At 48.8% G+C, this 22,710-nt stretch overlaps 1 protein-coding gene across 5 annotated transcripts in view; it reads left to right on the top strand.

Moving 5' to 3' along the window:
• mgaa (MAX dimerization protein MGA a) overlaps positions 1 to 22,710 on the top strand; it is a 39,468-nt gene that overhangs the window by 7,182 nt on the left and 9,576 nt on the right. For 3 of the 5 annotated variants that reach the window (XM_064336804.1, XM_064336796.1, XM_064336813.1), the window contains exons 2-18: positions 5,033 to 6,196; positions 8,103 to 9,177; positions 10,429 to 10,519; positions 10,874 to 10,978; positions 11,400 to 11,534; positions 11,672 to 11,785; positions 12,076 to 12,692; positions 13,085 to 13,382; positions 13,610 to 13,794; positions 14,581 to 14,721; positions 14,807 to 14,876; positions 15,058 to 15,527; positions 15,853 to 16,132; positions 16,818 to 17,132; positions 19,309 to 19,680; positions 20,310 to 21,433; positions 22,085 to 22,203. In XM_064336804.1, the coding sequence (XP_064192874.1) occupies positions 5,091 to 6,196; positions 8,103 to 9,177; positions 10,429 to 10,519; positions 10,874 to 10,978; positions 11,400 to 11,534; positions 11,672 to 11,785; positions 12,076 to 12,692; positions 13,085 to 13,382; positions 13,610 to 13,794; positions 14,581 to 14,721; positions 14,807 to 14,876; positions 15,058 to 15,527; positions 15,853 to 16,132; positions 16,818 to 17,132; positions 19,309 to 19,680; positions 20,310 to 21,433; positions 22,085 to 22,203 (6,617 nt within the window). In that variant the 5' untranslated portion in view covers positions 5,033 to 5,090. The remainder of the gene's footprint in view (positions 1 to 5,032; positions 6,197 to 8,102; positions 9,178 to 10,428; positions 10,520 to 10,873; positions 10,979 to 11,399; positions 11,535 to 11,671; positions 11,786 to 12,075; positions 12,693 to 13,084; positions 13,383 to 13,609; positions 13,795 to 14,580; positions 14,722 to 14,806; positions 14,877 to 15,057; positions 15,528 to 15,852; positions 16,133 to 16,817; positions 17,133 to 19,308; positions 19,681 to 20,309; positions 21,434 to 22,084; positions 22,204 to 22,710) is intronic. The other 2 variants (XM_064336824.1, XM_064336831.1) reach the window with 2 other exon arrangements.

The raw sequence follows: 22,710 nt of genomic DNA, 5'->3' as shown, positions 1-22,710 counted from the left end.
TAAATATCTTCCAAATGTGTGCCTCCTCGTCCTGAACAAATTTGTCCGCTATATTGGATTTTGCATCATTTCAAATTTTTTGAAAGACCTACTTTTGCGAATAGTCCTATGCCGTTTGACTGATCACCAGAAGATTTGGCATGTATCATCTTGAGAATACTGTGACCAAAGGTTTAAAAAAAAAAGAAAGTTGCTAGGATGCTGTAAACAATCAGATTCGATGGCAAAGGCACCAAACAGAAATTGAGCCATGTCTCTGCAACTTTATGTATTGATTCCAAACTTAATGCCTTTCTTTGCCAGGTTCAATGGTAGCCTAAATGGTAAATGGACTGCATTTATATAGCACTTTTATCCAATGCGCTTTACAATTGATGCCTCTCATTCACCCATTCACACACACACACACACACACACTCACACACCAACGGTGAAAGGCTGCCATGCAAGGTACCAATCAGCTCATTGGGAGCAATTAGGGGTGTCTTGCTCAGGGACACTTCGACACGCCCAGGGCGGGGGATCGAACCGGCAACCCTCCGACTGCCAGACAACCGCTCTTACCTCCTGAGCTATGTCGTCCCCGGTACACCCCAAGCTACACAAATTTTGACCACTTGATGCTTGGTGCTATACCAGGAAAAATCCTTGTATGCCAGTTGCTCTGCAAGGAAAGCAGATATTTCTTCCGAACCAAACATTTGTCCTTGGTGTTGGCCATTCAATTATATAAATATGTCATAAAAACCATGTGAAAGATTTTAGTTGTCTTAAAAATGGAAAAAATCCTTCTTGTAGGTCGCCATTGTTATTACAGTCGCAGTGCACTCTGGGTTGTGATGTCAAATGGTTGCACGGGTCTCCGTCCATTGCCCTCGTCCATTGAGTGGCATTGAAAATGTCTTCTGTTCAACCTTTTCAATTCGAGCCAGAGCGGGACATTACTCAGGAGGGAAGCACCGAGGACTGACAGTGACAGCTCCGCTTTCAGGCAGCAGCCGCTCAAAGTCACTTGACCATATGGATCAAACTATCGTTTTTGGTGAAACTGAAGTGTGTACATCATCCCCATTAATTTAATTGATGTAACGTTAATTGATTTTGGCTTAAGCCGGTGATAATACCTCCTTTAAATGTTTAAACCCTACATATAATATGTACTGATACAATAAGATGTTTAGCTATTGAATCCATCCTATTCACCGATATCCCGTGTATCACATCACACACAAATTCTGCATTGTATTGATATTTTTCGCTATTAATAAGCACAACTGCTGGACTAAACAATTGAGTTTTAACCTCCAGTGCAAGCATTTTACGTCATCTATCCAAAGTGCATTGTGTGTCTACAATAATCTCTATTGGTCAAAATATCTATTAAAGGCTGGGCTTTTTTAAATAACTGATGTTTTTTGTGTGGTTTTTACAACATATTTCCACAGTTGAGGGCATTTACAACATATTAAGCCCTACAAGTCTTAACTTTTAATCTCTTTCTGTGCGTTACCCATAGACAAAACCAGAAATTTGACAGGCTGAAAGGTATACCAGCTTTATTGGACAGAACAGTGTAGAGAGACAGGAAGAACTAGGAGGAGAGAGCGGGAGAGACGTGCAACAAAGGTTGGCGGTCGGACTCAAACCGCCGACGTTGCGACTCGTAATGAGCATGTGGACAGTGCTGTACAGGCTACGCCACGAGACACCCAGTGTACCACTTTTTTAATCCTCTACTTGCCAATACACTGGATTCTCAGTTTGGCTCAGGTTCACCTTTAAAGTCAATGATAGAGGGTGAAATTTCCTAATCACTGGTTGTTTTTGTATTTTAATGCTTTGATATTTTTTTATTCACAAAGTTTCTGAGTGGATGTTTTCTCAGTTCTGACATTTTAGATCAGCAGTTAGGTGCCCTGTAACAGCAACAGAGCATCAGTACACTGATCATGCTTTAGTCACGTGCCCATAAAAACTCAAATGTCCAGCTATCTGTTGAGTGCTTTTATGGATGAGGTTAATTGTTGAGGGTACCTGTGGTAATAATGTTTAAAACATATTGTAAAAAGATATTCAAAAGTCTCCCAAGTCATTGTTTAATAAGAGAGGATTGTGTTAGCAGAATGTCTGGGAATGTGTTTGATGTCCATAATTGCATATTAGTGCATGTTTGCTAGTGAACACACAAGCTATACTGGAGTAAACTATTCCTTCAAAAACTAGCCTACATGCAGTACATAACTATTTCACCGCATGATAACAACATAGTGTAGAACTGGTAACTGTCTTGGAAAACCTGAACCTACCCTTGTCAGGGCAAAGTCTTGACCATGCTGTGACACAGAAGAGGGAAGGGGTCATGAGAGTTTAGAGTGCAAATTGCTTTAAACCGGGACCATGAATAAGCTGCAGCTGGCAAGAAAAAACATTTAAATTTAATTTTACTTTTTTAACCTTAATTTGATTTAAAACGTTTTAATTTTTTATAGAGTTTACATAATATTTAACCTAATAACAAAGATAAGAGGTGAAAGCATACAAAACCACTGAAAGACTTAAATGTTCAAGCAGTGGAAGCAGCGGAAATAAGTTTCACCATGCCTGAATTTTAACAACCAATCAGAACAGCAAGGAGGCCTCTCTGCCTGCGAATCCTGCTGCATGGTCACAGCGCTGCCAGAGCAGGCAGGGCAGAGCTACACAGATAAGAGCAGAGCAGAGCAGATGGTGCTAAAGATAGACCTCCAAATAATGTGAAACTCCAGTACTACCATGTCATCTATCGTCCAAAACCTTTAATACTATATTTTACACTGAATTTGACATTGAGGCATACAGACTTGAAAGCCAAGTCATTAAAGTAGTCAGTACGTGTGACTGGTGAAAAAACAGCAGTAGCTAAGATCTCAGTAGTCTAACGAAACTCCAATTCTAGCTTGTCCTCTTACATTTAAAACATTTGAAACTAGCCTATATTTTACTCTGAATTTGACATGAAGTGAAACAGATCAAGCCAAGACATTTTTTAAGTAAAATCAGATTAAACCCATTCGCTTGTAGCCACAAAAGCAGCTGAAGTGATGGTGTCACTTGTGACAAACTTACATACTGCACCTATAATGTCCAAGCAAAACCAGCTTTGAAAATGTCCAGAATTTTGCAACCCTATACAGTATACACAGTGCACATAGCAACAGGTAGAATTGTCAGCTTCATTGAAGTAAATATCGCACGACAGTGCATCGCACATGAGTGTATTCGGCCTCAGAAAATGCCAGTAGGTCCCAAAACCCTTCACTCTCCACCATGCTTACGAGGAGCATGTCTTTTGTTACCATTTCGTCAGTTTAATCAGCTGGACAGCAGTCACACCAATGAGATTTCGCAAATTTCATGGGGATGTTACTGAGTGGTGTGAGAGAGAGAGAGACCCCTACCTTTGTGACCTTTGTGTCACTATGTTGTACTACTGGACACAGTTAGCACTGGCACAGTGGGGATTTGATATTAGACCGATTCATGCAGTGGAACAGCGCCTTGACAGGGTGAGCCTAGCAGTGGCACATATTGTGTTGCTTGTGTTGTCTAATACAACCCCCTGCCCTCCCTCCGTAAAATAGGCTGCAGCTCAAAATGTACCATAGATCCCACTGTGAATTTTGAGTGAGCGAGTTTGTACTAAAGAAGCACATCTGAACAAATGAGATGAGCATAATTAGAAACGGCCTTTTGAAATATGCATATTTATACTTTTCAAATCAATGAATCAATTAATTACTGCACAGTGATACTATATACAGCATCATTATTATCCTCATAAATTAGATAATTGCTGACGATACAATGCACAGTTCAAAAGTTCCAAGCTTTTAAAATGAGCACGTTGATTGCAAGGTCCTCAAAATGATTGCAAGTCTCACAAAAAAAATTGATACAGAAAATGATATCGAGCCAAGCGTGCAATTGTGTTAATAAGTTTACAATTGTTACATCTTTTTATGTTGTTGTTTGCAGTATTGCACAATATGAACATGGCACTTTTGTCTTAATAGCATAGATATTTCTGACGTGTGTGTGGCTTAAGATGTGGTAAATAAGGGGGCTTAAGCGAGTGAGTAATCCCTCTAAACATGAAAAGCACCTAATAAAGGAAAATTAACAGCTTGTTAAAATTCTGCGATTGCAGTTGTGGTTGGAATGAAAACCAGCATACACAGAGGGTCCCCAGGACTGGGTTTGAATGCCTATGATGTTGACTGCAGTGAATCATTCAGGCATGAAAGGATCTTAATTTTTTTTATTTTCATTGTTAATATCTGGCAGGCTGTACTGTCTAGGACTAGACAGACGGTTATGCCTGTACAACAACAGCCAACTGAGAGTGCACGTGTGACATCCTGTCATAACTGAAGGTATATTTATAACTGGGATACTTTTACTATAACAAATACTTAGAATGAAGTATTGTTAGGCAATGTCTAGACTGTGAGTATATGATCTGGACTGATTTTATTCTATGATGTGATAGTCCTGCTTGTCATTTACGGTCATTGCGAATGATGACACTATCAGTCAGTTTACCTATAGTAAATACGGTTTAACCAAACCCTTTCTCTGTTTTGTCATTGTCCATCAATGGGTTGTGTAAAATCTTGAGTGTGACATCACCTGCCTTTGTCTTTATGCCCGTCTGGCACGCCCTGGGACACACGCAAGAGGAAGGGCCTAAAGTACCATGTGCATTTAATACCAATGCAAAAATGATGCTCATTTTACACGAAATATCAGAATATATTTGAATATCTTATTTATTTTAATACAATACTTAAGTGTAATTTTTGGTCCAGTTAACAACCGTTGTAGAGAATTTATTGGTAGAGCTGATGGTAAAGGGCTGACTAGGAGACTGGGAAAGTACCAGTAAAAATGCCAATGAACAGCAAATATGGATGACCTTTGACTGAGTGAGAAAAGGGAGGCAGTGCTTATCATTACACTCTCTTTTTCTTTCTTTCCTTCTGTCTTGCTCTAGAATGCTACTAGAGCAAACGCACCGTGCCAGGTGAGGGAGCCTGAACCACTGCACTGCCATGACCGCTACAGAGAACCAAGCCCTGATGGTGCTTCACGAAGAGGGGGCTGCAGCTCCTGCCGCAGCCCCTGGAAGTGCCGCTCCGCCTGCCTTCTTTGTCATCCTGAAGCCAGGCCAGGCTAGCGAGGGTGGGCAGGATCAAGGTATCCTGGTGGCCAATCAAGAAGCAAACCTTGCAACGACCTCCTCTCCTACCCTGCCAGGGCTAGCTCTGCCCGCTCCTTGTGTCCCATCAGTTGCTGGTGCTGCTAAGTCCAATACCCAGCCAGACAACCTGCCCCCTGAGTGCACCTGCAAGGGCATAAAGGTCACCCTAGATAACAACAACATGTGGAATGAGTTCTACCGCTGCAGGACGGAGATGATCCTCACCAAGCAGGGCCGCAGGATGTTCCCCTACTGCCGCTTCCGCATCTCTGGCATGGAGCCCTTCCAGAGATACATCTTGGTCATGGATATCACTCCTGTGGACAACCTGCGCTACAGGTGGACTGGCCAACAGTGGGAGGTGACTGGGAAGGCAGAACCCCACGTGCTGGGACGGGTCTTCATCCACCCGGACTCCCCATCCTCAGGCCACTACTGGATGCAGAACCCGATATCGTTCTACAAACTGAAGCTGACTAACAATACCCTAGACCAGGAGGGACACGTCATCCTGCACTCCAAGCACCGGTACTTGCCGCGGCTGCACGTGGTGCCGGCTGACAAGGCCACCGAGGTCATCCAGCTCAACGGGCCGGATGTCATTACCTTCACTTTCCCCCAGACGGAGTTCATGGCTGTCACGGCCTACCAGAACCTGCGCATTACCCAACTAAAAATTGATTACAACCCCTTTGCAAAAGGGTTCCGGGAGGACAGCCCAGGCCACCAGCCCCTCAGGCCTCGGGCAGAGCCCCCGAATGCCAGTGTGGGTCCCCCCAGATTTGCGGGAGACAAGGAAGATGCAAGTCCCTTAAAGAAAAGTCTGAAGTCTCTGTTACTGAACAGCACCTTTGACAACTTTGTAATGGATCAGGAGCTCTTCAGCTCTACAGACTACAACATTGGAGTCTTGGATCATAGCATATCCACTACAAATTCATCAGAGAAGGATATCAGGTAGGTTGCATTTTAACACTGCATACTACACTGTTATAGGTACAGCTCCATTAAAAAAATGTATACAATTATAAAATGTACATGTATTGCCTGCGATACATATTTTTTGTTACAGATAGATGGAAGATATTTGAATGTCCATGGGTGGAATATGAATCTAACGGTTTGATTTATAGATTGTATGACGTGACTTGACGAGGATTAGACACAAGTCTAAATAACTAGGGTAACTGCAAGCACCAGAATAAACAAATCACTTGATGAATTGTGTGTGGGTAAGGAAGACATCTTATGTTGCCTAGAGGACTGAAACCTATAAGACAAGTCCCCAGAAAACATTCCAATCCAATATCCAATCCAGTGAGCAAAGTAATACATCTAGGTTTGGTTTAATAGTGATGGAATTGATTGAGCAACTTTGATCTTGGATTGGCCAACTGTAGCTTTCAATGCATGCTGGGTAAGAAATGGTTAAACTTAAGTTGCTTATAAAATGAAAGGATACTGCTTGCTCAATTGTCCTTAGGCAGCATTTTGTTCATTAGGTACATTTAAAAAGGAGCACATTTGGTTCATTGGTCGGTGTAGGTGTATGGCTGCTTTGAACAGAACAAACAATGGCTAATTCAGAGTGATTTAATTTATTCTAGCTAAGGTTAACCAGTCACCTCACTCCTAAATTAAGTTCCAGGGGTAGCTGGCTTTTCGTATTAATAACCAGACTAGCTGTTTATCAAACCTTCCACACAAGCAAAGTGAAGTTGCAGGTAGCTTAAATTGTTAAAATGTGTGAGGCCACTATTCCTGGTATGAGTGCGAAGTAAATGCAATACCAATATCAATGGTGGCAAACAAAAATCACATGCAACTGCAGCACAATTCTGACAAGCTAATTGAATATTGTACTTGTGTGTAGATATGTGTATGTTCTAATTCATCCCTGTTTGGTATGATGAGACTGCCTCTGCAGTTAAAATGACACGTGGTGTTGCCAGCCTGCCTCTTCACACAAGCCAAGCTCACATAGTGGAGCTGGAGGAATGTACCTCATGCGGCTGTGCCATGCGGTCCACAGGCCCCTGATGGGCAGGAGCTGCTATGCAGATAGTGATGAATGCAGACCCCCTAACTAGCTGAACTCTCTCGTATCCTGGGCAACGCAATTGGCACCTGCCCATCTCCCTACAGAGCTACTGGCCACATCCGGCACTGGCATTGTCCGACTTATCCATGCACTGTAGCGTGGTGCCATTACCAAATGAGCCACCCAGTAGCCCTCAAAAATCAATTAAGTTATTACTGTAGCAGTCTGTTCAAACCAAGTTTTCCTTGTAATCATTTTCTGTGCAATTAAATATGGAACCAGATGGTCAAAACTTTCATGAACTGCTCAAGTATATATTTTCAATGTTCCTTAAAGAAACAGGCTTTTATTGAATTTCTAAAAGACTCTTTATGCCTACAACCTTTGTAAAATAAATCAATTTAGATAACTCTGTTAGAATAAAACCAATAAAAAATAATTACGCTTATAAGCCTACACAAAAAGAAAGCAATGCTATTATAGGCCATTGTCTATTAGTACAGCGTTTTAGATGTTATTCTTAAGATTCCAAGGGAACTCGGAAATTTGGGAATACTGAATGGGGATGACTGCGTTTCCCGCTGTACCGCATTCAGTGTGCTGGTTGCAAACGCACATAGGCCTACATTTCCTCCCTTTTTCTCAGAAACTGAAGTGTATGACTTTCTGACTATAAGTGATACTGCACCCGTGTTTTCCTGCAGGTCCCAAAATGTATCCGGGACTGATTTTTAAATTAAGCAACGTAAATCAATTCAATTGATGTGGTGTTTGCAAGTTCACGTGCCGAAAAATGTCTCTTCCCCCCGCTTTCGTGCTCAGCAGTAAAAAGCGGCCTCAACCTGGACCCCCCTCGGAGCCAGCGCCAGAGGCCAAGCTGAGAACACGGAAGGGTCTTACTGAGAGGCCTCCTTCAGCTGCCGGCTCTGACAAAAAGCACGCTGGTAGCGCGAGCCTCAAAGAGGAGAAAGAGGAGCTGCCTGTGAACAAAGCCACCTCCAAGGAGTCTCCGCCAGATGGTCAGGAAGGCGTGGGAGAGGACCAGGTGAAGACTCCAGCAGGTGGAGAGCCAGCGGTGGCCATCAAGCCTCCCTCTGACCTCACCCCGGTAGCTTCCTCCCCAAAGCTGCAGACCAGCGAGGCATCTGGGCTAGCTGTGTCCGCAGGGCCCAAGGGATGCCCTGCGGAATCCTCCGGTCCTGCGGCTGCCCCTCTGGAGCCCGGTGTCCCTGCGCTGCTGGCCGAGCCGGCCGCCCGTCCGGCGAAGCGAGCGGAACGCGTGCCCCTGCCGCTGCTGGCTCTGTTCCTCAAGCAGCGGCGGCTGAAGCCCAGGGCCATCATGCCCAAACCAGAGACGCCCTCAGACCCCGCGCCCCCATCGCCCGAACCAGCACCCTCATCACCCGCCTCGACGTCGCTGCCACCTGCCAGTGGACTGTCATCTCCTTCCCCTGAGCTGTCTTCACCTGGCCCTACGGTACCGCCATCTGTCCGGGCACAGTCGTCACCGGCCCCCGAGCCGCCCTCACCCGCACCCATTCCTCTGTCTCCTACCCCCGCGTCGTCATCACCTGCCCCCATGGAGACCTCTCCCGCCCCAGCATCCCTGTCTCCAGCCCCTGCTCTGTGGCCTGCTTTGCCTGATGGACCTGAGGCCTCTGAAGGCCTGGATGGGTCAGACCCTGCCTCCGGTTCCCCGGGCACCACACAGGCTGCCGCTCCGCTCTCCTCTGGGAAGAGGAAGCGGAAGCCCAAGCCTCGGAGCAGGAAGCACAGGAAGCACGGCCGGAGGCCGGAGGCCGACCCTGACGAGGTCATCGGAGGCCCCACCGATGTTAGCATGCAGCCCAACTTGGAAGATGTGGAGGGCTTGCTCTTTGTCTCCTTCACCTCCAAGGTGAGGCTGATTTCAGCACAGCTTTTTTTTGCTCTTGAGAGTATTGCTGCCATGTATGAAAAGGGCTAATATCTGTCAAATGTGATATTAAAGGACCATACCAGTATTACTACATGTCATTGTCCATTGTTAACATCGGCCGCATAGTTTACATAAACCTCGACCATTTTTTCCCAAAATTGCTTTATTTTTGAGATATTGTGTTTGTTTACGTTTTGTCCAGAGTAGACAGACGTCATTCACTGCCATTCATGTTGAAACGGTGTGGAAAAACACTCTACGAGACTTGAAAGTTGCTAGGTATAGGTAATTCACCCTTTTGAAAATCACTACGCCGTTTATTTTATCTAAAATTACTGTATTACTCTAATGCAAGCCATTCAAATTTGCGCATAATATCAAGTCCAAGAGCATCTCATTTAGACGTACACCGGCCTCAATAACAAGCACAAACATCAAGGTCAACGATTGGCTCAAAGTTACACCTCAAACTTGTGTCTTTACCGCTTCCTGGTTACAAAGTCCAATCAGAGCCAGCCAGAGACATTTTGGCCAATGCGATGCATCCAAGGAAACGTGTTCCTTGCACGGTAACTGAGGGTGCTTGTTATTGAGACTTTGGAAGGCCTTGATCTGGGACATCTACTGCACTTCTACTGTTATGTGCTGTCTGTCTCTGCAGGATGACTTTAGTTATGTTTTAGAATTACAATAGTGTTTCATATAGTTTACAGGACCATACTGTAAGGTTCCATAATATGTAGGGCTTTTGTTATCGTATTGACTTCACTACTCTTGGAAAGCATTCAGGTGGGTACGTGAATAGGTTTACAATTTTAATTTGGAAGATGGAAGTGATGCAACCGTCCTTCTACGGAAATTGGCATTTTAACTGACAGTAATTGGTTAACTGGTTATATTCTACGTCTGGAGTTGTATACAATAGTTATAAGTTGCTTGAATATGAAGGTAAATTATGTAAGGGCTAAACCCACACTGAATATTCTGTTGGTTTGCATTTAAATGTTCTTGTAATATGAGTTCAGCAGTGTCCAGCATCGATGGATTAACCTACAGGGTCCAAGTTAAACTACGCGGTCGTTCCCTGCACTTGGAACTGTACTTCCCTGTAGGGTTTTCAACACTCTTGTCCCTGGTGACGGTTCTACACTTTGTTGTACGTCGCTCTGGATAAGAGCGTTTGCCAAACGCCTGTAATGTAATGTAATGGCTCTTTTTCTAACATAACAGAAGGCGCTGGAGTTTCACCTTGGGGACCAACCACTTAACAGGGAACTGCCACCAGCACCCCAGAAAACCCCAGAACCCCCTGTGGACAGAGGTGAACAGCCAGCCTCTCACTGACCTGCAAGCTAGTCCCTGGCCTGCAGTGTTCTTGGTTTTTTGGGGGTTTTTTTGTTTGTAAAATCACATGAACCAGCAGATGTGTATGTGTCCTTTAAATAGCATTTGCCTTCAACACTGTTCATTAACAGAACGATATTTAGGAAAAAAAAAACGCAACAAATGAGCTGAATCTGCGATGTCAGACACACATTATGCAGTACAAACGGTACACGACCAGTTCTGTAAGCCTTTAAAGGAATTGTTTGGCAAATTGTATTGCTAATATGATATATTCTTCCGAGGTTTTAACATCAGAGCTTTCATGCTGTTTGTTTCTCCCTGTGGGAAGTTGCAGAAACAGAGGAAGAGAAGATCGCTCGCCTGGAGATTGCCCTTCTGCACGATCTGAAACGGTTGAAACACAGACAAGCCATCCATCCTGTCCTTCAGGAAGGTAAAGGGCTCTTGTCATTTGCGTGGTTCTCTGTGGCTGCATTCACATGTGCACATCGACCCAGTTTCGTTTACGTTTTCACATAGACTGCATTCTGAGCTACTACCATCAACAAATGCAAGTTATTCCCCATTTCAAGAATTGTAATGGTCTTCCCATAGAAACACAAGTATCACTGTTTCTATCAATCAAAAATAATGTAAATATCTAAATGCCAAATCAGTATTATCTGTCAGTTTATCCTTGAACTCTGCATCCAAGGATTGGTGTTATTGTAATGTGTTGCAAGACAGTATTGCCAGGATTCAAAATAATATGAATAATTTGTGACGAAGTGCTGTTGAGCTTCAAATGAAAGATTGGTCTCAAATGATCTTGTGCAGCCGTTTGCAACAGCGAAAGCGTTTTTCTGTGTCCTCAGTTGGGCTGAAGCTGAACCTGCTGGATCACACCTTGCCGATTGACCTGCGGTATTTGGGCGTGTGCTTGCCTCTGCCCCCGCCCTTCCTGTACCCCGGCGGCGACGGCTCCTCTGCAGGCCGGATATCGTCCCCGGGTGAGGAAACCCCCCCCCACCCCCACCCCCTCAGACACTCACCGCCGCGCCTCCCCTAGCAGCGCGGCTGCTTCTTAAAGCTGTTTTTTGGGTGTGTAAAAGGAGGGCCTTGGTTAATGAGCATGTGTTCTTCTCAGATGGGGCGGTTCACTTCGTCTCCAGGACGGGGAAAACGACGGACTTCACCAAAATCAAAGGGTGGAGGGAGAAGTTTAACATCGCCTCGGACGCCCCGCCCGCCAAACCTGACAGTAAGACCCTGCTGCCCTCAACGTTCTAGAGTTTGAAGACTGGATAGTAGTCTCTGTTCTTAAATCAGGGTGAATACATTTGGGGAACAGGCCAGAAAAAAAACAAACGTCCTCTTACAGTGGCAGGCTTCAGATCTCGTAGGGAAAAGCTTAGCAGTTCATGTCATCCTTATATACCAGGGCTTGTTCACAGCGTTCGTAGATGAATGAGGGTTCAGTAGTCCAATGAAACGAGTGGTTTGTGTGTTTGAAACGGAAGTAAGAGTGTTGGTGTGGTTGGTGTGTTGCAGGCAGCGCGGGTGTGGACGGGGCTCTGAAGCACCGCTCCGCGTTCTGCAGCGACATGCTGGACGAGTACCTGGCCAACGAGGGCAAGCTGATCGACGAGCGGGCCGCCACCTTCGCGCAGAGCGCCGTCTCTCCCGTGGTCTACCAGCTGCCCACCAAGAGCACCAGCTACGTGCGCACCCTGGACAGCGTGCTGAAGAAGCAGACCCCTGCGCCCGCCTCTGCCAGCGCCTCCTTCAAGCCCCTCTCGCCTCCCAAAAGGCCCCGACCCAAAGCCCCCGCCCGACCCAAGCCGCCCAAACCCGCGCCGGCGGCGCCCGCCACGCCGGACGCCCCCGCCCCGGCGCCCGCGGCGGGTCACGGCGCCAAGCCGGCCGCCAAGGCCAAGAGCTCCCCCAAAGGGCCGCGGGCCCCGGGGCCGGCAGGGGACCCGGCCGGCAGGGACCCCGGCCGCGCCAGCCCGGGGCAGGGCGGCGCCAGCGGGCGCGGCGCGTGGCTCCCCAAAACGCTGGTGAAGCTGATGGACCTGGAGGACGGGGCGGTGTGGGAGGGCAAGGCGCGCACCTGCATCACCCAGGAGAGAGCAGAGATCACCCTGGCCTCCCTCCTCACTGCGCAGGTAGAGAAGCGCACACCTCTCTGTACACACCATCAGGCAGTGACTAGGCGTGTGTGTGGAGCATGCGAAATGTGGTGGGCTGTAAGGATGTTTAGTACGGAATTCGATTATCAAGATATTTTTTTATAATATTGTCAGGAAGTCTTATCTTGGGTGACTTGCATGGCTTACATGTTAGACTGTATACAGTGGCACAGCTGGATAGTTACTGAAGCAGTTGAGGGTAAGTACAGAGCTCGGGAGTACAGCAGTAGTTAGCTACTCCACTCCACAGCTGGCACCGTAGGACATGCTCTCTTTCAGCTTAATGTTAAATCACGGGGTTGGCTTGTCCAGTAAGTGGCGTTAGAAGCGGCTGTTGTGTGCTGACTGCGCTCGCCTCGTCCGGTCAGGGCACGTCGAAGGCCGGGCCCGTGGTCGCCAGGATCATGAAGCGGCGCGCCCCGCCGTGCCTGAAGGCCGCCTGCCGCCTGGGCTGCGTGTGCGCCAGCCTGGCCCTGGAGCGCCGGCAGCCCACGCACTGCGGCAAGACCGAGTGCATGTTCGGCTGCACCTGCCTCAAGCACAAGGTGGTGCTGGTCAGGGAGCCGCCCAAGCAGAAGAAGGAGGAGGGCCTCATCTTCTACGGAGCTCTGGGGGAGGACGCCCCGCCCAAGAAGAAGAAGAAGAAGAAGAGGATGATGGCATACAGTGAGTGTTCTCTCGGGAGTGGCCGACGCACACACACGCAAACGCACACTGATCGATAGTGACTTTTGGCTATTTTCCATTAGCATTAGCTTCTGGACCTTAGAGGCCGACATCTGGGATATTGCTGCATGCGTACGATCGGCCTGTTTTGTATTTTACGTCCAGCTCAAGTGAAGCAGTCCTCAGGTGTAGGGGACTTTTTTAACGGCAGTTCTATCCCAAAACAGCCATACCTGCGGCAGAGCCGCCATCAGAACCGGCTGCCCGCGTGCGGACTCTGTGGAACCGGAAGGATGAGGACGACCCGGAGCCCCTGCACATCCCCGAGCCCATCCACTTCCCGTCCTCGGCTGCTCACGCCCCCGGCCACGACCCCTCTGCTTCAGCCCACCGTGTCCTCAAACTTAACGCGGTGAGAAGTCAATTACACACTGTAGCGTAACATTCATGGGTTTACTTAGAACTGGGGTTCTTCTTGTCATCTCTCTTAATGCACATAATCAACATAACTTATTAATTAAATTAGTAGCTCAGTAAGCCACTTGTCAGTCAGTTAGTTTCATAATGAGTAGCTTGATATAATAACTTTATAGTTATAACTATAATATAATAATTTAGAATTATTATAAGGTTATAATGCCTTTATTATCACTCATTGGACAATAGTGGGACTAGGTTTGAAATAATACAGGTCCCTGCTATGTCCCATGTGCTTTGGCTGAGGAGAGTCTTGGTAGTGTACGGAGTGTTTAAAGATCTGATTTGTTTTTCTAATCCAGTCTTTAGGACCTGTTCACAGTGTCATATTAGATGTGAGTTCAGGAAGTGTATTCATTGGTTAGCATATCTGCATTGGTTGTTGTGGTAACAACGTTGGCGTGCGTTTGTACGCTAACTAGTTCAAGGGTGGTGGTGCATTTCAGACCACGCTCGGTGCAACAACCGAACTGAAGAATGGTGATTTTGTTTCCTGTTGCCCTTTGCACCATGGCAATAACAAGTTTGCTAACGTTAGCTAATTCAATCTACCTATGCGACATTCTGATATACTGCTGCTCTTGATTTCTGCTGGCTACTGTTTCTGTTCTGTTCTCATATAAAACAGTGAGGGAGGGAGTTTTGGTATAAAGTGGAGCAAAAAGTCTCTCAGTCGCACTGTGGCTGACAGTGACCTGGCTGGTATTGGTGTTGACTGCAGGAGGACGAAGAGGACAGGAAGGACCCCGTGTATCTGTACTTCGAGAGCAAGATGACGTGCGCCCGCGTGCGACCGTACAAGAGCAAAACCTCGCCCCACCAGGCAGTCTGTCCCTGCAGGTCCCTCCTGTGCAGCGGCAAGGTCAGCTCACACCCTCCTGACCCCTACACACACAGCTGACCTCTGCACTTTGACCCTAACCCTATTCATCTCATTTGTGCAACAGAAGGATGACCCTTACCACAACTTCCCAGATTCAACACCAGGGAAGGCTGGTGTGCTTCACACTGAAGGAGGTAAGGGAGGCCCAGCCCTGGCTCTGTCTGCGATTCATTCCTGTGTGTTAAGTCCAGTGTGTTACATAAGTCAGCTCGTCACTCATGACCTTAAGCTTGTAAGGTAGATTCTGAAGTATATTTATTTTTAAATCACCCGTGTATTAAAGTTATCCTGATGTGCCATCATGTGACTCTCTAGCTGCAGGGAAGACTGCTAAGGAGTCCACCCTGAGCACACCCAAGACGGCGCCTTCCAAGGTGCTGGAGATCGTGTCCGAGTGCAAGTGGGCCAAGAAGTCTGACCGGATCCAGGTGCTCCGGGTGGTGTGCGAGCACATGGCCCAGAACCGGCTGACCCACCCCTTCCGCATCGGGCCCTACCACATCCAGCCCCTGTCCCAGAGCCAGACCCGCAGGAAGGGGGCCCAGGGCCACTCCGTCACCTACAAGGTGTGCATCTCCCAGCCCGCGGGCGCCTCCCCCGAAGAGGGGGCGCCGGACGCGGGCGGCGACGGTAGCCCGGGCGACGGCGGCCCGAGCGAAGGCGGCGCCCGGGTCGCGGACGCGCCCAGGAAGACGGCCCTGCCCTTCCTCACGGGCGTGTCCCCCGCCGGCATCCTCACGGCCAACAGGAAGCAGCCGGGCGTCCCGGCCCAGGGGCTGATAAAGGTACCCGCTCGTCCTCCGCTGGGGGGGGGGCCTCACTGCATATCATGCACAGTGTTTCTGTTTGCACTTCTGGACAAGGGCAGGCATAACAGCAGTACAGATGTCGTCTTTTCCATGCTTTCATTTAGACCAAAAATTATTTTATTTCCTGCCTCTCCAACAATGCATGCTGGGATAGGCTCCATCACCCCCAGCAACCTGACTAAGAATAAGTGCGTTAGATAATGGATGGATGGAAGACATTTTGATGTGCTGTATGGAGCTCTGGATCAGAGCGAGAAGCTCTTGCTCAATGCCCTGGCTCTGTCCCTCTCCTCCACTGCAGGTTAATGGCAAGTCTTACCCGCAAGCCAAACTGCAGCTGGGCCAGATGGGGGCGCTGCACCCTGCCAACAGGCTTGCTGCCTACATCACCGGCAGACTGCGCCCCCTCGGCCAGGAGGCGTCGTCTGCAGCAGCGGCAGGGTCCAAGCGTCCCTCTCCCGCTGCCTCCACGCCACAACCATCTCACCTGGCCAAGGTTGCCACGACCACCGGTGTTGCCACGCCAGCCGCTATCTCCAGTGGCTCGGCCCCCGTTGCTGGGGCAGTTCTCAGCTCAGTGGGTAAGTTCTGCTGTAGACACTGCCTCAGTCAGGCCCTTCATAAGCCAGACCCCCTTAGTGGGGATGGTCTGGAACACACCTGTGGGACGTGCATGGCGCCGTGTCACAAAGGGAAGTGAAAGGTGTAAAAACTCTGCGATGTGCTGTGGTAAGAGCACCGTAAACAGATTGAGCATTCTGAACTGAAACCTGTAACTCCTGTATCCTCCAGGCCTCTAGTAAGCAAGTTGGCTTTATCACAAGGCCACCAATCTTTGTGTTTTGCTGGTAGCGCTTCTATTATTTATAAACTGAACATTCTGATACACCTTTTAAGGGATTCGTTTGCATTGTTTTAAGCTTATAACTGCCTTGCTTGTGTAGTTTGTGAGAATGGGAATTCACTAAGCCAGCGGCACACATCAGTAGACTCATAAAACACTCCTTAAAGTGATGTTGTAGGAGCAGAAAGCCGCCTGGAAAAGCTGTTTTTTGTAGCCTGTTTGATTTTCTGTGCATACTGGACATGGTTCAATATGCTCAATCCTGCATAAAGGTTACCTACAGGAAGGCTATCCTAACACTGTACATTTAGTCTTTTTTAATACAATAAGTGGCTTGAAACTGCAGTTAGCCCATGCTTTTCTTGAGTGGAAGTGGAAGACTGGAAGACTCACAGTGCCCTTGGATCTGTTCCTTTGTGCAGTGACCAAGCCCACAGTGGGGAAGGTCGTCACCCAGTTTGTGGTCAACAAGATCAGCTCTCTTCCTCAGAGGCTTCCCAGCATTAGTGGCCCCCAGTTGGTGGGCAGCGTTCAGAAACTCACCTTATCACCCACTCAGCTGGTGGTCTTGGGCTCCTCCCCTCCTCCTCCGAGCTCTGGGGTGGAGCAGGGAGCAGGGGCGGGGGCCTCCATCACCTTGACGATGCCCCCAGGCGAGCCTCCTTGTCATGTCCTAGTCCCCGCCCCTTCTAGTAGCACTAAGCCCCTCCCCTCCACCGGCTCCTCCAGCTGCACAGGTACCCCCAGCGCTGCCACCGTCTTAAAAGTGCCTGTAGTTAAGCCCCCATCCCCTGTCACCCCTCTGTCTGTTTTGCCCGATCAGCCAAGGGGTAAGCCTTGTTGCCGTGTCGTGCTGTGTGCCAGTCTCTGTCTGTGGTCCCACAAGCTGTCCAATCCACGCCAGCCCCCTTCACTCACCACACCCTCCAGACAGGGCCCCTTCCCTGCATCCCCTCCCCCTTCCAGCTGTGCAGTGGAGTGATGTGAGTGTGATGTGATGTGAGCTTTCTCTCATGAACAGCTTGCATTCCCGCCCCCTCAGCCACCTCCATCCTTCTGCAGGCCCTGTGTGTGACCAGTGTGCCTGTGCTGTTCATGTCCTCCACTGCTGGTGTTTATGGACTGTACAGTAGGGATTTCCTCCAATGATTTTCCCAAATACTCACCACTTTCAATCTCAGAAATAAGTCTACCTATCCCACAAAAAAAAGGTTTCCTGCACAAGCCCCAGGTAACCATTGAAAAGTACCTGACAAGTGTGAAATTAGCAGGTACCATTCAGTATTTTAGGTCATTGTGGCTTAAAGTCAGTGGAAGCATTGAGAATGAGATGAGAATAATTCTATATTGTAATGGACTGCCACTCCCAGAAAAGTGGCTTTTAATATCTCCCATGATATTTTTGTGCCACTCATATATATTTGAACAATCCAAATAGTCAAATATATATATAAGATGGAGGGAGAGAGAGAGAGAGAGCTGCCACTGTGGAATGTGGTGTGAAAAGAAGCAGCTGGCGACCCCATGTGTTTTGAAGGAGAACCATGCATGCCTACACTCCACCGAATCAGCAGTGGGGGTCACGCTGGAAAGCAGCTGTGGTTTTAGATAGTTGGACTTTCCAAATATGGTGGGAATCGATTACGTTCAGCTCCAGGTTTGATGCCAAATTTAAAAAAAGAAAAATTCTAAATGTCATTCTTTACAGAAAAGAGTCTGATATTCCTTGTTTCTGGTGGTGTAAGTGATTCTAATGGTGCATTATCACTACACTAAACATACTGGTGTCCCGCTTTGATTTTACCCAGGAAATAAGAGTGAATTAAATGTGGAATTCCTTAATCCCTACTGTACGCCAGATCACAGGCTTTGTGCTGCTGCAGTGTTATGGTGATTCACTGTGTTCGTTACCTACATGGATTTTTCTGTGTTGGTCTTTTTGATTGTTGCTTAGGATTTTGTGCTTTATGGAAAGGTAAGGAAGCATGTTTTGCTGGCCTGTTGCTGCTAACCCAGCAGTCGGTGTGTATTTTGCCTCATGGCCATTGCATACGCTGTGCTGCCATGACTCATGGACTCTGGAGTGAAAAGCTCCACTGCGAGTAGCAGGCCTCATTCTCCTGAGTTGACAGGGGATTTTTCTGCCATGGAACAGGCCCAAAAATGACAATTAAGATCAGTTCCATTTCAGTTCATTCAGGCGTGGCAACTAATTATTCAGTTACACCATTGAAAAGTGTCCATACTCTTCTTCGTGGATTTTTCAGTTAATGAATGTAATTTCATTAATTTCCTAAATTGACCAAAATAGAATTAACCAAGATTCTTCAAACATGAAATTGGTCATTCCAATTTTGGGTAGCATAACTTGCCTTATTATGCCTTGTTATCAGACTTTGCATGTGATCATTTTATTGGTGCCGCAGGGTATAAAACGGGTAAATGCCGATTTCTGCATTTTTGCCGCTGGTTTGTTGGAAGACACACTATGTTTAATGTAATTAATAGCATCACAAGGGGGGGTCGTTGACTTGATCCTGTCATTTATGTGTTGCACTCATTAATCACTCTCAAGTTCAAGTACTTCAATTAGAATCGCGTTCAGAAATCTTGATCTTCTGAATGCGATTCTAATGAAGTACTAATTGAAGTAATATTTAAAATATTAAATGAGTGAAATTGTCCCTTAAGTCAGCTCTTCTGGAGGATCTGTTGGCTTAAATCTTCTCTGTGGCGGTACTGCTATGTAAGAAGTTATTTATGGTTTTTTATTGTGTCCTGGAACCTGTACAGTGGCATAATAAAGCGGGCTATGCTAATCGCTGTCAGAATCATGCAGGAAATTGGTCGTCTGTTGTAAGACAGGATGATGGTTTTACTGGTTTTTTTACTGCTGTCGTGGCTGCTTTTCAGATGGGAACACAGCACCCAAACCGCCCAAAGCGTCGCCTTCCCCCGGGGGGGCTGCTCCCGGGCCCCGCATGCTCCTGATCACCGTCTCGCCTCCCCCCTCGGGGGCGGGGCCCCGAGGCCCGGGGGCGGGGGTTCGAGGCCCGGTCCCGGGGCCCCGAGGCCCGGCTCCAGGGGCCCGAGGCCCGGCACCTGGGATCCGTTTGGCCGCGCCCTCCTTCCCGCCCCTGAACCCGGGCCAGAGGATGGTGCTGCAGCCGGTGCGCAGCGCCTCGGGCACCACGCTGTACCGCCACCCCAACGGCCACCTCATCCAGCTCGTCCCCCTCAGCCAGCTGCGCGCCGCGCAGCCCAACCTGCTCATCCGCAACCCCGGTGAGCGGCCGGCCAATCAGCTCTCAGCTCCAGCCTCGGGGTGGATCAGCTGTTATGCCCTTCAGCTAATGCTGAGGGAAGTTTGTAAACTTGTTTGCCCACGTTTGTCCTCAAAAATATTTTCTGTTTTTCTTATAATTTGGTAGAACATAAAATGACAAATACTGCATTTGTTTTTACAGAAGCCTGCGTTTGGTAAATTTTTATCATGATAGTTCTGATGGTGCATGTATATATTTGTTCTGTCTCATTTTTTAAAATTATTACTCTTTTTTTCCTAAATGTAAGCAACATTGAGTTATGTGTGTATGTGTGCAGGTTTGTACGATTCAAAAGCTTTTTAATGTTATATATTTTAAATCCAAAATTGGGTGATCATCACATTTATTGTTTTAAAGCTAGTTAGCCAACTAATTAATAGTAATCAAAAAACCATGATGTCCTGCTGAAGTGTCCTCTTATTTTTCTGGCAGTGCACGCATCCCTGTGTTTAGACTGCATGTGTTCTCATAAAATGCTGTTCCCCGGCAACCGTGGGATATTTAGGTGACCCTGCTATCTGGAGCTCTGTGGTGATTTCACTCACTATGGTAACACCAGCTGGGCGCTTGTCTGTCGCTGCTTCCCAGGTTCTGTGGTACGCTTGCCTACGCCCGTGACCTCGGTGCCCGACTCCGGCAGCTCCACGCCCGCAGGGCCCAAGACCAGCGCCGCTGCCCCTGCTGGCGCTGCGGTCCCCTCTGCCACCCCGGCGCAGGGCAAGCCCCCGGGGGACGCCGCCCCCGCCCCCGCCCCCGCCCCCACGCCGAAGCCGGGCCCGCTCGCGGGCGCCACGGCCATCGCCCTCGGCGGCCTGCCCCCCTCCGTCAAAGCGCTGCCGGGGCTGCTGGGCCAGGCGGGCGCGTACGCCGTCAGGATCTCGCCGTCCGCCGGCTCCAAGGAGCCCAAGCTGGTGGCGCTGAACGCCGCCGGGTCCTCGCCCGTCTCTCCCAAGGTCCTGTCCGTGCCCGGGGGCTTCACCCTGCTCCAGCTTCCCAAATCCCCCGCCGGCGCCAAGCCCGCCCCGCTTCCCCTTTACGTCCCGCTGAAGAGGGGCGCTGCCACGGAGCCGCCCCCCCGCGAGGGTAAGGCCGGGCGGGGCGACCCTCAGGTGACCCCCGCCGGACTGGTCTGCGCAGACCACTCGTACACCAGCGGCCCGGGCCGCCCGGAGGAGCCCCAGGGCACGGAGCCGGACCGCTCCCGCGTGCTCGGCTCCACCCAGGAGCAGGGCGGCCGGGCGGGGCCTCCGGGCCGGGCGGGGCCCTGCGAGCCGATCGCCGCCCCCTCCCCCAGTGAGCTCCGGCCGACCACGGCTCCCTCCCCCGCTCGAACGGGAACTGCGGGCGATGCCAGTGCAGTGGCCGGTGCCCTCAGCAGCGGCTCCCAGGCCCCGCCCAAACCGCCCAGCGCAGGTGCAGGGGCGGGTCTCCCGGGGATCCCGGACGCTCACAGGGTACCTGGGGCGGAATTAAACTCTGGGCCGGTGCGTGGAGCTGAGGCCTCCACGCCGCCACTGAGAGGCCCCACTGACGCGGTACAGACCAGCGCCCCCTGCAGGGTGGCCAAGGAGAGGCAGCCCCTGGAAGAGGGAGAGGTGGAGGCAGAGATGGAGGTGGACATTAGCGGGGACTTGCCCTCAGAAGACATGACGGAGGACTCTGAGGAGGATTCTGGGGACAACAGTGACGATGACGCCGTCGTCATCACCAGCGTAAGTGACTACCTCCTTCAGTGAAAGTATTTAGGCGCAATGTTGCTGGCCAGTTCAGGGCAGACAAATTATCCAACTTAACGGTCAGTCACATTTCAGTTCCCTCTTTGTAGGAGTATGTTTATGTCTGCTTGTGCACATGGGTGTTCGTGTGTGATTGTTGGAGCAGTTGTTGTGTTCTGAGGGGAAGGCAGCAGAGGACAGCAAGGATGAGCTCAGGAAAGATGTTACGGAGACCAACTGGCAAGACTGCAGCAGCGAGACAGAGGGAAAAGAGAGTAGCACAACCCACAGGCCAGAAACTGTAATTACAAAATGATGTGATGCCGTCCATTAACTGTAATCCTTTAACATTATTATCATAGATGGTGTGGGCTGTGTCACCCATTTCTGCTACTGCTAATTTTTTAAATGCACGTAACATGAGTACATGATGAACAAAGAGAGCAGTGTTCATATGCCGCACTGCATTATTAGACAGAACAGCACATGTCGAGGTTACAGCCTGATGCAGACATGGTGTGCGTCCCTGCTGAAATCGCACGTTGGTGTAACACCTTGCGCAGTGTCAGGCTTAGGTTTGTGCCGGCATGTGCTCTAGCTGTCTAATTTCCTTTGCGGCCTGTGTGTTTTTGTCTTTTCTGTTGTCAGGAGTCCGAAGGGAGTGAGGAGGGAGCAGCTGTGGATATCGAGACGGTTGAGGAGCTGTCGGAGAAGATCAACATCGCTCGTATGAAGGCTGTCGCCATGCAGAAGAAGCTGGAGAGAGTGTGAGAGCTCGTTTCACTATAGAACCCGACCGAATCCCAGCACACCACGCACTACTACCGTTCCTTCCTTCTTACTGATCCACTCTCACACACATGCACACATGCGCATGTACATACATAAGGGGGCGACATAGCTCAGGAGTTAAGACCGATTGTCTGGCAGTCGGAGGGTTGCCGGTTCAAACCCCGCCCTGGGCGTGTCGAAGTGTCCTTGAGCAAGACACCTAACCCCTAACTGCTCTGGCTAATGAGAGGCATCAACTGTAAAGCGCTTTGGATAAAAGCGCTATATAAATGCAGTCCGTTTACCATATAAATGCAGTCCATTTACATACACACGCACACATCCTCCAGCCCCTTCATGAAGTGGAGAATTGTTCCCTTTGAATGTTTTCCCTTTTCAGTTGTATAGTTTTACATTATAAATAATCCTCATCCTAGTCCTCACCAACTCCTAATAGCACATAAGTCTAACCTCATGTGACAAATACCATATAACAGATTTTA

Source organism: Anguilla rostrata, chromosome 1 (genome assembly GCF_018555375.3).
Source record: "Anguilla rostrata isolate EN2019 chromosome 1, ASM1855537v3, whole genome shotgun sequence".
NCBI lineage: Eukaryota > Metazoa > Chordata > Actinopteri > Anguilliformes > Anguillidae > Anguilla > Anguilla rostrata.
Note: the sequence above shows the minus strand (reverse complement) of the source record. Positions and strands in the feature narration are given on the sequence as shown.